At 41.1% G+C, this 16,152-nt stretch overlaps 1 protein-coding gene across 1 annotated transcript in view; it reads left to right on the top strand.

Annotated features, from left to right (window-relative positions):
* The window catches only part of LOC145411851 (limbic system-associated membrane protein-like), a 167,556-nt gene that overhangs the window by 72,011 nt on the left and 79,393 nt on the right, over positions 1-16,152 (top strand). Inside the window, exon 3 of the mRNA XM_080281808.1 lies at positions 8,457-8,686. Within this exon, the coding sequence (XP_080137934.1) occupies positions 8,457-8,686 (230 nt within the window). The remainder of the gene's footprint in view (positions 1-8,456; positions 8,687-16,152) is intronic.

Here is a 16,152-nt window from a genome sequence, read left to right as displayed (position 1 = left end):
TACAGACTTGTTGCTACTGGAGCTGTAACAAATTCTGATCAACATTTCCATTACGGGGCCCTATTTCGGCGGTTTTCCTCTTCTTCACCAGTTTGCTTTTGTCCTCTGTTGGTTGGTCTGATATTCAAGGTTGCAGGATACGTGCTTTTAGATATTACACTAAACTCGACTAACCAAACCAAAAGGGATAGCCTAGTAACGTATTCAGATGACATTACCTCGCCATGCCTTTCAACAAATACCGCCCATCCCTCACCAAAAACATTTCGTCTCCTTCATTATGTATTTTGTGCAGGGAGAGGTGAGGCAAATCTGATATCTAAAAACACATTTCCGACAATCCGCACCATCATATCATATCACACACACACACACACACACACACAGTTCGTGAGAAGGAAAATCAACGAGAAAGAGGAGGCCGTAGAGTAAATATTGACCTTAATTTTAGCCAAGACCCCCTGCAGTGAAATGAATGATGAAGGCACTGTCTAGTATCTCTATATCTCTAGCTAATCGTCAGCTGAATAAAATCGTCAGGAAACAGCAAGAATAAGTCAAGGGATTAAATGGGTTACAGAGAGCTTTATCTAACCTCTCCAGCTCGAAAGTTTACCCTAAGCTGAATAAAATCGTCTGAGTAAAGCAGGAATAGAATAAAAATAAAGGAGCTCATCGGAGTGAGTGGTTTAATGAAGGCGATATCTAACTCCACCAGTTCAAACATTCACTCGTAAAATACATTCTGTTCACTTAAAATAGGTGCAAATTTACCTTATCCCCACCTTGGATATTGGGTTGTAGCATGAGTATTAACACATGAGTATGGAGGTGGTCACGAGGAAGTGCTACGGAGAGAATGCACAGCCATAGTACCGTTTTATTCCTGCTACCTCCAGACGATTTTTTTTACAGCTTACGGACGAGCTTTTGTTAAGAAATTACTGTGAGCGATTTTCCATGACTTATTAACTAAGATACTGACAACTTTATTGTATCTTTGTCATCTTTATATGATTAAAATTTTTTCAGCATATAAAATTTCCATTAACTTCACAGAAATGGTGTGTGTGTGTGTGTGTGTGTGTGTGTGTGTGTGTGTGTGTGTGTGTGTGTGTGTGTGTGTGTGTGTGTGTGTGTGTGTGTGTGTGTGTGTGTCGAAAAAGATCACGAAAGTTCCGCTTAAAAAATAAAATGAATGTGACAAAAATTACATTAATCACAAGATTCAACCCCGGATCATGTTAACAAATTTGGGTGGACATTAATCACTTCAGTGCGAGAAGTCATTTCCAGGATGAATAAAATCGTCTGGAGGTATCAAGAAAGAGCTGAAAATATGTCATCCGACTAAAGTGTCAACCCCTTCAACCACGGAACGTACATCCTTTTTCTTTTCTTTTGTTTCCTTTCGTTCGCTTCTCTTTTTTTTTTTCTTCTTCTTCCACTTTTTCCTGCCTCTAGACTGTTATGTTTAGGACAGACTTTCTGAACTTCACGTGTTAGAAAAGCAATCGTGAATCCCTGCAATACGAGAGGGCCTTCACAGACAGAACACAAGCCTTAACGTGTGAGATGATTTGCCACAGTTCTGCTCTACAAGTTGGAGTAAGACATTTTTGTTTCATCATCTCGCCTCCTCTTGCTCACTCCCTTCAAGCACCCTCCTCTTGTTCACTCCCTTCAAGCACCCTCCTCTTGTTCACTCCCTTCAAGCACCCTCCTCTAGCTCAATCCCTTCAGGCGCTCTCCTCTTGCTCACTCCCTTCAGGCGCTCTCCTCTTGCTCACTCCCTTCAAGCACCCTCCTCTTGCTCACTCCCTTCAGGCACTCTCCTCTTGCTCACTCCCTTCAGGCACTCTCCTCTTGCTCACTCCCTTCAGGCACTCTCCTCTTGCTCACTCCATACAGGCACTCTCTCTTATCTGCAGTGTTGCAGCACTTTCTTACTATCGTTATTATACTGGATTCTTTACAGTTTTACTCCATCTCTGTCTTCCTCCACATTTAAACTGCGCATAAAATACCCGTGTATCCACCCACTCTTATTCACTTTCTATCCAGCACTCAAAAGCAAAAGTCATTTGTATATTCAGTCTCTCATACACACCAATGTGCAACCCTGTAACAATCATCTTCCACTGTCTTTCCTCCTTGCCTATCACCATTCACTGAAACGCAATTCATCTAGGTATTTCGAAATTAACAAATTCTCTCTCTCTCTCTCTCTCTCTCTCTCATAAAATGGGAGAAATTTGTAAAGTCGCCAGTCTTTTAGCTTATTTTTCACGTAATACTGGAATACACAACTCAGTGCTACGTATAAAAGACTGGAATACACCATGAACTGAAGTATACACGCGACTGTAAAAGCAAGAGGGACTGGATAAAAATAAAAAATAATTCCTATCTCAGTGGCTGGAATAATTAGCAACTTTATGACGCGAAAGTTAACACCAAATTACAGCAGCCACGTTGACTAGCGTAATAAACTGACCTTGACCCTGACCTTTACTGCATTTATTATGGTCTTTTATTTTTATTTTTAGTTTTATTTATTTATTTATTTTTTTTTTTGAGAGAAAGAGAGAGAGAGAGAGAGGGAAGGAATGTATTTATATTATTCAGCCGACGGAACTGCCAGAGTTATGTGTAATCATTCCGTAATGTTCCTAGTATTGAGTTTGTCACATAAGCCGCCTTCTCAAATGTGGTACACACACACACACACACACACACACACACACCTCACTCAACGTCCATTTGGTACATAAATATATAATCCAGCTACCAAACACTAGTCTCTGAAAGCCGACGCAACGTTATCCTCTGCCACTGAACTCAACTTGAATAAAAGGGGGGAAAAATATTGGTCCTTTTCCGTACATTATCAGCGGTTCATGCTTGGTCAATAATCCCTTCACACTAATGAGGTACAGAATAAATAAAGCAAGATACAAACACTTCCCAACCGACGTGAATATTACTATACGGTAACTTTTTTAATCTAACGACCTAAAATTACAGTCTCCATCTTCAATACAGAGTCGTAACAATAGAATTACACTTCAATATAATACTAGTTACGAAGAAGTGCTATTAAAGCTGTAGAATCGTGGCACTGTCTGGTTTTGCCACTAACCTACGTGAAAGTAACCTGCAAAAGAACGAAAATCTGGGACATGTTCGCGTGAAACAACTACAGTTATTTTGTCAATCAAGCTTCCGTGACTCCCTTTCGGCTTAATAATATCGTCTGACGTTAGCTGGAAAAGAATACCAGAGCTGTCTCGACTATGTGAGGGTAAATGGGGACACTCCAGGGCTCCTAGAACACTCCATGGCTCCTATGACTCATTCTCTTCTGAATTTAATCATCTGGTGTTAGCTGGAATAAAATATCAGAAAGAATTAAAATTAATCCTTTATGTTTTGACAGTTTCGAAATGGTGTTAAGAATTATTGGCCTGAACTGTACACTGGATTAGATCAAAATGTATAGTTGCACTCCCGCCTCAAAACAGTCTGACGCAACTGATGATAGCAATTATTGTGAAACGCCTGACAATTCCATCCCACATTTGTAAACCTACTCTGATGAGTGCCGGTATGTCATATATATATATATATATATATATATATATATATATATATATATATATATATATATACTGACTGCAAACGATATATATATATATATATATATATATATATATATATATATATATATATATATCGTTTGCAGTCAGTATTATTATCATCTGCATGATTTATTTAAATGATAAGAGATTAATCTTCTTCGAACAACACAAGCGACAACGATCATTTAAGAGATCATCGGACCATCATCGGACCCCTCTTGCGCGATACTCTTTTGATCCTGTGTTATTTCTCTGCCTGTGGTGTGTACAAGCTCATTTAAAACGTATTCTCATCTGGACAAACGGTAGGAATGCTTGTAAATATGGAAATCTGTATAAACAGCCATACAACGCAACTACTTGGACTCTATTATATCGCGATCGGATTTGTTTTAACGTCGCTTGATGACTGAGTGATTTAGTAAGCAACCTAGCCAGCAATAGAGTGAGTAAGTAATTAACTGAATTAGTAAATGAGCAACTAACTGAATAAGTGAGTCTGTAAGGAAGCAGAGACAAATAACCATCTTAACGTCTGCTCCATAAGGATGATGTAAAGTATGTGGATTATTCAGATTTCCAATAACTTCTTGATCTTAAGGGTTTAGGTATATCCTTCAATGACCCCTTCACTAACAGGGGGTTTGCCTGATATACATAAAACCATCTAGCACGGACAAGAACTAACTGAATTGGACGTCATTGTAGTGAAGGTAAACAAAGCTCCCATAATAAACACACACACACACACACACACACACACACACACATTCGTATACATACAATCTCTCTCTCTCTCTCTCTCTCTCTCTCTCTCTCTCTCTCTCTCTCTCTCTCTCTCTCTCACACACACACACACACACACACACACACAGCCATAAATAAAAAATGCAATAGGAAGGCAATAAGGTTGGCTCGTGAAGGGGAGGGCGGTGGACACAAACGGTTAAGCTGGCGGTAGGGACGTGAAAGCGGACGAAGAGGGAAAAAATGAAAGAGAGAGAGAGAGAGAGAGAGAGAGAGACTTGCAGACAGTCATACATATAGATTAATATACAAATACATTACATAGATTAGATACTGTAGAGACAGATAAACAGACAGATAGATACAGACAGACAGAGAAATAAGGAGCGAACATAAGGCTTAATAAAGCTGTAAGTGTGATGTTAACGGTAATAACACTGACATCACTCCTCGACATGTGTTAGGCCAGCAAGCCACGGGTAACACCAGCTCTCTCTCTCTCTCTCTCACATACACACACTCAAATCCCTCTCAACATCAATAATTAACAAAGTGTACGTGATTGATTACCATTTCACAAAAACACTCTTTCACCTCACAAGACAGCAAAACATCAACAGTACTCCACGTGGCACAGGAAACATCTTACCGTGTTTTCTTAGCATACACCCCTTCTGCATCTTACGCCTTGATATGCTCCCGTATGCTACTTACAGTATATCGTTTTAATACTAACCCAGAGGGCAGGGAGGTATAATGAGCAGAATGAATCGCTGAGAAGAAGGCAGTACGTAATCTCCTGTGCCAGTTATTATACCTTATTCTGACGTAATTTGTTCGATCGCGCAAGTCTGGGTAAAACCTCAAAATAATTCCCCGTTTCACTAGGCTGCATTTTGAGCACTTAGTTTCGCAGTGTCAGAGGTGCCAGACGTGAAACAAGTGGCACTGCGAAAGGTGACCTACGAAACGGCGTCTGATTCCAACTTTTCACCCCGACTTGCACGATCGAAGAGTGTGTGTTAGATTTTAGTCGTATTCTAGGTAACAGGAAGCTTCGTCGCGCCTCATTCTTTGCGATTTATTTTCCTTATTACGATTCAGTATCTTCTTGTATGTTACTGATACAAATTATTTCGGTGTTGGAAATGTATAAATGACGTAAGAAATATCAGGGTATAACAGGCATACTAAATCGCTTAGAAAACCGTGCCACGAACCCTACAATAACACTTAAAATACGATCATAATTCTGAATCCAAGCTCGGTATGGCGTGGCTTTTACTCTCTCTCTCTCTCTCTCTCTCTCTCTCTCTCTCTCACTCACTCACACACACATACACACAGAGGGGGCAGCATTCTCGTCGCATCATCAAGCTCTCTAACACCTCTTCTTTAGCAATGTTTCTACCTCTTTCACCTCAATACTCTCCTATACAACTATTACACCGCTTTAACGTAAGTACAGTAAAGGAGAATATCAATTGGCCAAGTGTAAAAATAAATCGGTACGGAAGAGGTGCTGGGGAACTTCCGTGGGGAGATTGTGGACGGAAGAGATGAAGACGTGAATATAAACGATGAGATAATAAACCTAAGTAATCAGTAATGAAACTAATATATACTGGGACAAAGACGAGAGACGGAAAAAGGTACTGAAAAAATATACGCAATTAAAATGATGAGAAACAGAAGCAGGAAAAAAGTCACACCTGAAAACAAGGTTGTAAATACGAGACAAGGACAAGAGACAGAAAAAGGAAATAAAGATATGTGATTAAATGACAGAAAGAACCAGTGAAAAAAAAAAAGTTTTACGAGAAAACGAAGATACAGATTTACCCACTGGCTTCTATGACTCACTCAGATTAAAAATATCGTCTCAGGCATCTACAATACAATACCCGACCATGAGAGGGTACCTGGTGACAGGATTTTTTTTTTCTCTCTCTCTCTCTCTCTCTCTCTCTCTCTCTACGTTCTTATGGTTCACTCAGCTAAAATATATATATATATATATATATATATATATATATATATATATATATATATATATATATATATATATGCCGCGGTAAAATTTCAAGCAAAAAGATCCCTAGAAGGTAAAAAAAAAAAAAAAAAAAAAAAAAAAAAAGAGCTATCAATAAAAATGTGAGAAATAGATGAAATAAAAGAAAGACAAAGGAAAAAGTGAAGGAAAAAAAAGACGAAAGGAGAAAGTGATAAAAAAGTTAGGGTACGATAAAAGGAAAGACGAAAGAGAAGGTAAACGAGAAATAAGAGGGTAAATTTACAAAAGACGTGAGAAAAATGCAATAATAATTAATATGAGTGTAGGTTAAAAGGAAATAAAGAGATAAAAGGAGAGATAAGAGGAAGGAGAATAAAAGGCACTGAAAAGAAAGGGGAGAGACAAAGAAGAATTAAACAGAGAAGGTATTGAAAAAGAACAAAAGATGGAAGCAACAAAGAAAGGGAGAAAGCGATTAGACAGGATGTAGAAGAGAAGAATGAAAGCGAATAAATAAATAAAACAGGACGTGAAGGAAAAAGAATAATGAACGAAGACGAAGAAAGGAGGAAGGAGTAAGAAAAAGAAACAAAACACAGCAGAAGAAGAAAGGCGAAAACAATATAAAGAAAAGAGGAAAGAAAGAGTGAAACAGAGGCGGTAAAAGAAGAACGCTAAAACACGGAAATAAAACAAGAAAGGAGAGGCGATGGCGGTATAAAAGAAGTTGGGGGGAGGACCGTCAGATGGCGTGGGAAGGGGCAGCAAAAAAGCGTAACGGACGACATATACCGACCTTGCTTTCATAACCACCCCTAAAAAAAAAAGAAAAAAAGAAAAGAAAAAAGAGGAAATACTCAGGAGAAAAGAGACGCGATATTTTTCTGGCGGGGTCGGTTTTTACGGCGAGTTTTTGTTATATTAGTTTGAGAGAGAGAGAGAGAGAGAGAGAGAGAGAATTTTTCATGTCAGTCATAAGCACTAATTGTCTGAAATTAGTAATCGAGAGAGTATTAAGTGCTTTACTGAGGCGTGACTGGGGGTATAATTTACTGGTGATGCGGACGTGAAAACAGGATACTATTTCCATTCCCTCCGCTCAAAGGCTAATCACAATATACTTACCGAGGCAAAAAATGTGAGGTCGGAGGGGCGTTACATGCTCCCATAATCATGTCGGGGGTGAATTAGTGTTTATTGAGGCGTTTTGACGTAGCGGAAGCACTTCTTTTGACGACCCTAAATACCTGCGCCTCTGCATGACGATGTTTTAGGCTCACTGAAGCAGCTCCTCGCACTTCGAACCAACGAGCCATCAACACGCACAGGTGGTAAAGAACTCGACATTTTCCCTCTTATTTAATTCTTTTTCATTATTTAGTGGTCACTGAAGGGGATAATGATTCTCTCAATATCAGTTTCTCTTATATCATTTCCCTCCCCTCTCCTTCTTTCTTTTCCTCCCCTCTCCCTCTTTCTTTTTCCTCCCCTCTCCCTCTTTCTTTTTCCTCCCCTCTCCCTCTTTCTTTTTCCTCCCCTCTCCCTCTTCTCTCCCCTGTTCTTCGTTTCGCTCTGCTTCTTCCTTTCTGTCTCCTCTTTCCTTTCGCTCTTCTCCTTCCCTCAATTCTCTCTCTCTCTCTCTCTCTCTCTCTCTCTCTCTCTCTCTCTCTTCTCTCACATATATATTTCTACCCTGTATTAAGCGAAACGTTATACCGGTGTCACCTTAATAAGGATCAACAGGTAAAGGCAAACTCTCATTAGAAATTCATAATACCTGCCTAAATGATAGCAACTGGTCAACCTCTACCTCCTCCAGTACGGTGTCATTCCTGGGCCATATAACATCGTCCGGTAGTAGTTAGAATAAAAAAAAATAATTATAAAAATCTGAAGGCGTTAATGGAAAGTTGTCGAGAGAGCACTAGCAATAGAATGGGCAGTTATTTGAGCCAGGGAGTCAATTATACCCTCTGCTACAAGTGCTGATCTGGCATAACCATTAAAGTCAAGCTCTCACAGTGAACCCATTTAATGCACAGTCCTATTTCCAGCACTGGCCGAGTCATGCACGGGGGGAGTTGAGTCATGCTTCCACGGAGTTGGTTATGCAGTATGAAGTTAGGCCATGTAGTCTAGGAGTTATAAGTCACGCAGTCATGGAGTTAGATCATGCACTGGGCGGGCTGGATAAGTACGGTAGTCTGGGATTTGGGTCGTGTAGTTTGGCAGTTATTAGTCATGCAGTCAAGGAGTTGATTATGCAGACTGGACGTTGGGTCATGTAGGTGCGCAGGTAGGTCATGCACTCGTTCATAATAACTTTGATCTTTGCTCCAAATTTAGCAACCTTTGCTTACTTCCTCCTCTTATTATCAGAAACTTTTTTTTTTTTTTAAAGCTTCACACCAGACTTAAACCCACCAACCTTAGTGTGCTTTCTTCTGCCTGCCCAACCATACACCACAACCTTATCTTACCCTAAGCTCTCCTCACCGTTCACTTCCCCCTTTTCTGCCTAACCCCTAACTCTCCAACTCAAGGGAAAACATGAATTTCAGGTCTACAATACACAACTCGGAAACCATCGAGTTTTTTTTACACACGGTTTCAAGGGCTTTAACTAAATCGATCTGCGCTGAACAGAGTGGATCTGCTGGGACTGAAAGGCCTGAAAGGATCTGAAGAGAATTAAAAGCGGCACAGTAAGCCTGATGTGGACCCCGTATACAATATATATATATATATATATATATATATATATATATATATATATATATATATGGCGCCTGGTGGTTTAGTGGGTAATTATTGTACTCCAGTCGGATTGAACCGGTGGAGGTTTATATCCAAGGGGTGAATGGGGTTTATTGTTCATGTAATGCCACTCAGGGATGAGTGAGGCTGGTCACTCTCATCTTAAATGTCAGGACCAACTGCCTAGCCCCGGGCTTCTACGCTCCTCATGGGGCAACGTAGGATTGGATGATGGATGGATATATATATATATCAACGCCACCTGAGCTGAACTGACTTCCTGTGATGTAAGTTAACTTACGTAGACCTGAAGGGACCTAGCTGGGCCTAATGAATGTGAACCGTCAGGTGGTAACAGGAATTATTATCAGCGTGTATACAGACAGACAGACACACAGACAGATAGCAGACACAGATATATAGATACATAGAAAGATAAAGAGACAGATAAACATAGATAGATAGACAGACAGATAAGACAGAAATAGACTGACAGACAGAGAGACAGACAGACAGACAGATATATACAGAGACAGACACAGACAGACAGACAGTTGGATAAACAGAAACAGACAGGTAGTTTGAGTGTTGATTTAAGACGAAGTTCTTCACCTTAAGGAGGATAAACATGATTATAAAGGGGTCAGAGGAGACTAATTCTAACACCACCACAACACACAGTTTCTCCATAGTTAACACAGTCCTACGCCACCTGACTGAAGAGGTTTAACATTTGACTGAGGAGGGTTTTTACTTTGCTGAATAAAATCGTCTGGAATTAAGGGGGAACACAATATCTAAGTTTGACCACACCGTGATGAGAGAGAGAGAGAGAGAGAGAGAGAGAGAGAGAAACCTTTTAATTACATACGGTTCCTCCTTTGAATAAAATGATCTGCAATTAATTATCATAAAATATCTAAGTTGGACTCTCGGGTGAAAGTGTTTAATGATTTACTACTTGTTATTGCGCCATAAACTGCCTGCCCAAGCACAGCAGGACTTTTTATAAGGAGGGGATTAGGGAGGGGAGGGAGGCAATTGGAGGGAGGAGAGAGGACGGGGCGAGAGGGAGGATGAGGGAGGAGAGAGGACGGGGCGAGAGGGAGGATGAGGGAGGAGTCAGCATGGGGAGGGAGCTGAGCTGGGGGATGAAGGAGGGGGAGAGGACATGCTTGGGTTGGGGGTTAGCGGGGTGAATGAGCAAGGGAAGAGAGAGAGCGGAGGAGAGGGGGAGAAAGGGAAGAGAAGGACGAAACAGAGGAAGTGGAGTGGGAAAGCAGGGGGAGAGGGATATTAGTGAGAAGGGGAGAGTGGGGATAGAGGGAAGGGTGACGAGAAGGGAGAAAGAAGTAGGAAGAGTTCGGGATCTCATGCATGTATGTTTGATGGCTAGATAGATAGACAAACAGATAAACAGGTAGGTATGTAGACTGTGTGTGTGTGTGTGTGTGTGTGTGTAACATATATACAGTATATACTGCAGATGTGGTGGGGGAGCAGTGGTGCGGGTAAGACTATGAGTAAGTGACCCCCATCCATCACGCTGTGCTGGGTCAAATATCTAGGCCCCAACTTACCAAACTCAGGGGGTTAAGTTTTACGGGCTTGTTGCTGCCGATACTGGTCACAGATGCTGTATATCACCCTCGCTTTACCACTCTCAGCCGCCTATGACCCAATCTCAGCCAGTTACATTCGCCTGGCGTCAGCTGAAATAGTTTTTTGGAGTCGTGCCGATCATGAGAATTAATACTGACGGGATTAGCACTCAGGCTCCTATGACTCATCTGAATAAACTTGTCTGGCTTTGGTTGGACTATTACTCTAAAGCTGTCCGGACCATCAGGGAATTAATGGTGACAGTTTTAAGACTCTCAAGCTCCTGCGACTCACTCTTAGCTGAATACACTCGTCTAGCGTGAACTAAAACACAATACTGGAGTTGCCCCGACCGTGAGCCAGCAGTTAGTCATGTCTTTGTCTAGCATGAACTCCTTGACGGAAGCCAAAAATTTTCCTACAGTCAGAAGGATCTTTTATTCACGATGAGGAACTGATTTTAGAAGCTTTAAACATTTGTACTGAAATACTACGCACTCCGCATCGTGTGAATAATTAATTTTAGATTCTGCTGTTCGCTGAACTAGAGTATAATACATACAAACACTTTATAAACTAAAAAACAAGTGAAAAATTCTATCTATGGGGAATTACATGTTTAAAAAAAAATCCTTCAGTGGCTGTAGTAATCAAGATGTGTGTGTGTGTGTGTGTGTGTGTGTGTGTGTGTGTGTGTGTGTGTGTGTGTGTGTGTGTGTGTGTGTGTGTGTGTGTGTGTGTGTGTGTGTGTGTGTGTGTGTGTGTGTGTGTGTGTGTGATGTAGTGCTGGAGCAGCGTGGCAATATCTGTCTCTGTAAGGGTGCCGTGTAGATTTGATTTTGATAGAGGAATGGCACTGCAGGCTTCTGACACCTGTTTCTTAGCGATTCATTATATTAATTACACCCTGATAATTATCTTTTAATGTCGCATATTTTTTAGTTCTTTGAAAGCAGTGATAAGAAACAGGGAAGTGAGCATGAAAGTGAAAAAGTTACTACATGACAGTATTGTGATACCAACTCTAACGTATGGAAGCTTCACTTCCTTCGTTGTTGGAAGGACACAAGTCAAGAGTGAGAGCAGTGGAAATGAGTTATTTAAGAGGAGCCTGTGGAGTCACATGGAAAGACAGGCTGACGAATGAGGATATAAAGAAGCGTTGTGGTGTGGATGTGGATGTGATAGGAAGCGTTATGAGGAACACACTGAGGTGGTTTGGCCATGTGGAGAGGATGGAGGGTGAAAGACTGACGAAGAGAGTGTATGTGAGTGAGGTGGAGGGGGGAAGAGGGAGGGGGAGGCCGAGGATGAGATGGAGGGATGGGGTGGAGAGGTATATGAGAGAGGGGGGTGTGGGCTGGGAGCAGGGCAGTGAAATGGCGGGGGACAGGGCGACTTGGAGGCGATTTGTTTGTGGCCACCCCAAACGGGATTGAGGTGTCTGGCAATAGATAGATAGATAGATAAATCGTTTTCCTCGCTAATATACAAGGGGATAAAAATGTTATGCAGAGTAAATCCCTGGGGAAGCGGCGTTGAGAAGACTCCAGACAGCATAAAAGAGTTAGCGCCGTCAAAAAGGTAAAGTAAAGGTGTTAGCAGACGCTATGAGATGTCCAGCCGCAGTGCTTATCTCCGTAGCTTGGCCTCTGAGCCTGTGACGAGTTATTTACCCATTATCCTGGGATACGAGGACACTGTATCAGTCAGATTACCGTAGCTACCTCCCTCAGGGTTACCTTAGATAAGCATTTTACCTCCCAAGCGACAAGGCATGACGGACACCTGAGTCGCGTGACGCCACCTGCCCGCTTCACGTTTCGAACCCTGGTGCTGATGGATCGGCAGCTCCACAATCAGCAATGCTAACCACATGTTGTCCTCCTATGAATCGAAAAGCGTCAGCCATCTGGTGTGTTTACTCTTTTGCCGATCATCAGATGCAACGCCCACCATATTTTGTGCTTACGTTTCTGACGATCAGGTGGATTAAGAGCCTACGGAACCTGGAGCTAATGAATTCCGGCCCAAAACTCAAATTTTAGCCCACCTTTCCGCCCAAACCACAAATTTACGCCAAAATTCTCGCCCACAAACCACTTCATGCCAATATCATAGCCCCAGAAAGCCAATATGCGCCCCGCCTGAGTTTTAAAAATCATACATTCTCTCTCTCTCTCTCTCTCTCTCTCTCTCTCTCTCTCGCTAATTAACTATCAATCGGTCAATCAACACCAACGCTAATATATCGGTACAGCCAAAATCCCACCCCAACGGTGTTTTTACGCCCAATTCCCGCTCTGGAGGCCAAATTACACCCCTATTCCCGCCCAAACCACCAATTCACGCCCATATTAACGATTCCTGCAGCCAAATCACGCCCAAGAGAGGAAACGTTGTAGTCTTCCCTTCACGGCCAATTCATCCTCCAATGTCCGACTGGAACCACGAGGAAGTAAGATACACTGCCAAAAGTTTACCCAGCAACAGCAACAACAACAAAAATAATAACAACAGTAAGGTTATAAACGTCAGCATTAACAACATAACAAAGAAAAACTTAACATTATAACGATGATGATGATGGTGTAATAATAATAATAATAATAATAATAATAATAATAATAATAATAATGAGACTGATGATGACGACGATGGTGGCGGTGGCGGTGGTAGTGATGATGATGATGATGATGAACAAAAAACATCCATTCTTTAAAAACGCAATACTTAATCATCATCATCATCAACATCATCCCAACTTTCTTCCCAACTAATAACAGGGAGAAAACATTGCTCGTGTTGGATGCATAAAAATGTATTCATGAGTCTAAGCAGAAAAACAAAAAAGGAAAAATAAGCCAAGTTTTACCTCCTACATCCATCTGAAGAGTGGATGACGAAACAAAAAAAAAAAAAAAAAAAAAAAAAAAAAAAAAAAAAAACAATATTTCCAGGACCTACAGCAGTTCAAGTCCAACGGTTTCAATTTTTTTATGAATGTCAGACTCCTGTAATCTGGTGTATGGGGGAGTTGATTTTATTTTATTCTATTTGTTTTTCCTTCCTCTGTTCATCTTTTGTATCGTATCGTTTATAAAGACTCCAAAATGCTTGCATGCGTTGGCCTTGGCTTTCCACGCTGCTCGATCTCTGGCAGCCTCCCTATTCTGTCCCTTATCTCTTAAGTCACACTCTATGACCTCAACTTCTATTTAAAACAAAAAAAAAATCATCTGACGTAACCGGGTCATTCTCAGCTAGAATACCGAGTCCTGGTTTTCATAAAATTCCGGAAGTCTTAGTTGTGAGGTAAGAGTGCATCTCCTTGGTTACTAGTCAAATAAGTACTGCGTCATTCGAAAGTTGAATAACGAGTCGTTGTTTTCATGATATCTCATAAGACTTCTTTGTGAGGCAGGAATAAGTCTCCTTGGTTACTAGTCAAATAAGTTGTGGATTTCATGAAACTCCATGAACTCGTCGTGAAGCAGGAATGCGTCTCCTTCGTTACTAGCGAAATAAGTAGTTTTCATGAAATTCCATAGGCCTTAGTCATGAGGCAGGACTGCATCTCCTTGGTTACTAGTCAAATAAGTCATGGTTTTCATAAAATTCCATAAGACTTCGTTGTGAGGTAGGAACGCGGCTCCTTGGTTACTAGTCAAATCAACTTTTCAGTCTGATAGTGTATATACTCGGCCATCAACTGAGGTGAAAAGGACTGGCATTTTTTTCTAAGGTGATAACAAACTGCTTATCGTTATCGCTTTATTTTGTATTAATCTTACCATCGTCATTCTACTCTTTACTTTTTTATTATCATCGTCATTCCACTCTATTTTGTATTAATCATGTCATCGTCATTGCACTCTTTATTTTTCACTAATATTATCATGGTCATTCCACTCTATTTTGTATTTATCTTATCAGCCATTCCGCTCTTTGTATGTTAATCTTATCGTCACTTCCGTTTTTGTAATTAAGTAATATATCAAATAATTTACCGTAGTATTATACCCTTTTTATTCTAACTTGGCTTAAAATTACTCGTTCGTCTTCATTACCGAGTTCTAGCATGATATTCACACTTGAATAGGATGCTTGTCATGAAGAAGTGCTACAGGATGTACAACAGCAATGCCTTAATCTGCTAATGAGCTACGTGAAATACGATGCAAAGGGAAAAATGGGACAAAAATGAAAAGACTTTTTGCATAAGATAATGAATGATTAGAAAATCATGTCGAAATAAAGGACTATGGACTAGGCGGACCCCACTAGAGCAGCGAGTTTCAACCAACGTGCCGCGGCACATTATTAGTGTGCCGCGAAGCATCCGTAGGTGTGCCGCGGGAGTTTAAGTAGCATCTGGATAGCATTTTCAATAATCAAATCTATCCTTAAATACTGATGGTGAGCCTCGACTATTTTAGCGCCTGGCTCACTGCGCCGTGAGATGAAAAAGGCTGAAAATCACTGCCCTTGAGAATGATGTCGAGGACTGGATGGACTCACGAGACAGAGGACGAGGACAAAGTGGACTCCGTAGACAGTGAGGTAAAGGACTAGGTGGACGCCAGTATTCTGTCATTTTTCTTTTCCTTTTTGTCTAACTACGTTAATATGGAAAGTACTTTTCGAACAGCAGGAGGGACATATGGGAAGTGAAATGATGATGATGATGATGATGATGATGATGATGATGATGATGATGATGATGATGGTGGTGGTGGTGGTGATTTACGAGTGAGAGAGGTGTGGGATATGGGGAGAGCTGCTAGATGGCGGAGGACGGGGTGACGTGGAGGCAACTTATTCGTGGCAGTACCCTCCTTGATTAAGGCGTCTGGTGCTAGACAGATAGGTAGATAGATATAGACAGAGACAAACAGAGAGACAGTCAGGTGGGCTGATTCAGATAGATACACAGATAGGTAGATATAGATAGACAGATAGATATATAGATAGACAGACAGACAGACAGATAGGCACAGATAAACAGACAGATAGATGGGTAAATGGGATAAATGATGAATTAGGTGACAGGAGAATGGAGAGAGGGACAGGATGTTGCAGAGGTATGAGGTATATGATAGACAAATACAGACAGATAAAGATATAGTCAGTCGGTCAGATAGATAGACAGGTAGATACAAAAATTATCTGAGTGTGATAGAAGGAGAAGAGGGAGAGAAGGAGGCCAAGGATGAGGTGGAAGAAAGGAATGGAAAGGTATAAGAGTGAGAGTCTATGCACAGTATGGCCGGGCGCCTTCTTCATCTCATAAGGGGTGGCCACAAACAAGTCGCCTCCACATCCTCCTACATCAGGCCCTCCCCCCATCCCACACCACATTCACTCTTACACTTCATTCCCTTCTTCCAC

The sequence above is a fragment of the Coenobita brevimanus genome, chromosome 91 (assembly GCF_032717465.1).
Source record: "Coenobita brevimanus isolate Jiangsu-jjx chromosome 91, ASM3271746v2, whole genome shotgun sequence".
NCBI lineage: Eukaryota > Metazoa > Arthropoda > Malacostraca > Decapoda > Coenobitidae > Coenobita > Coenobita brevimanus.
The sequence above is the reverse complement of the archived record's forward strand: the minus strand, read 5'-3'. Positions and strand labels throughout refer to the sequence as shown.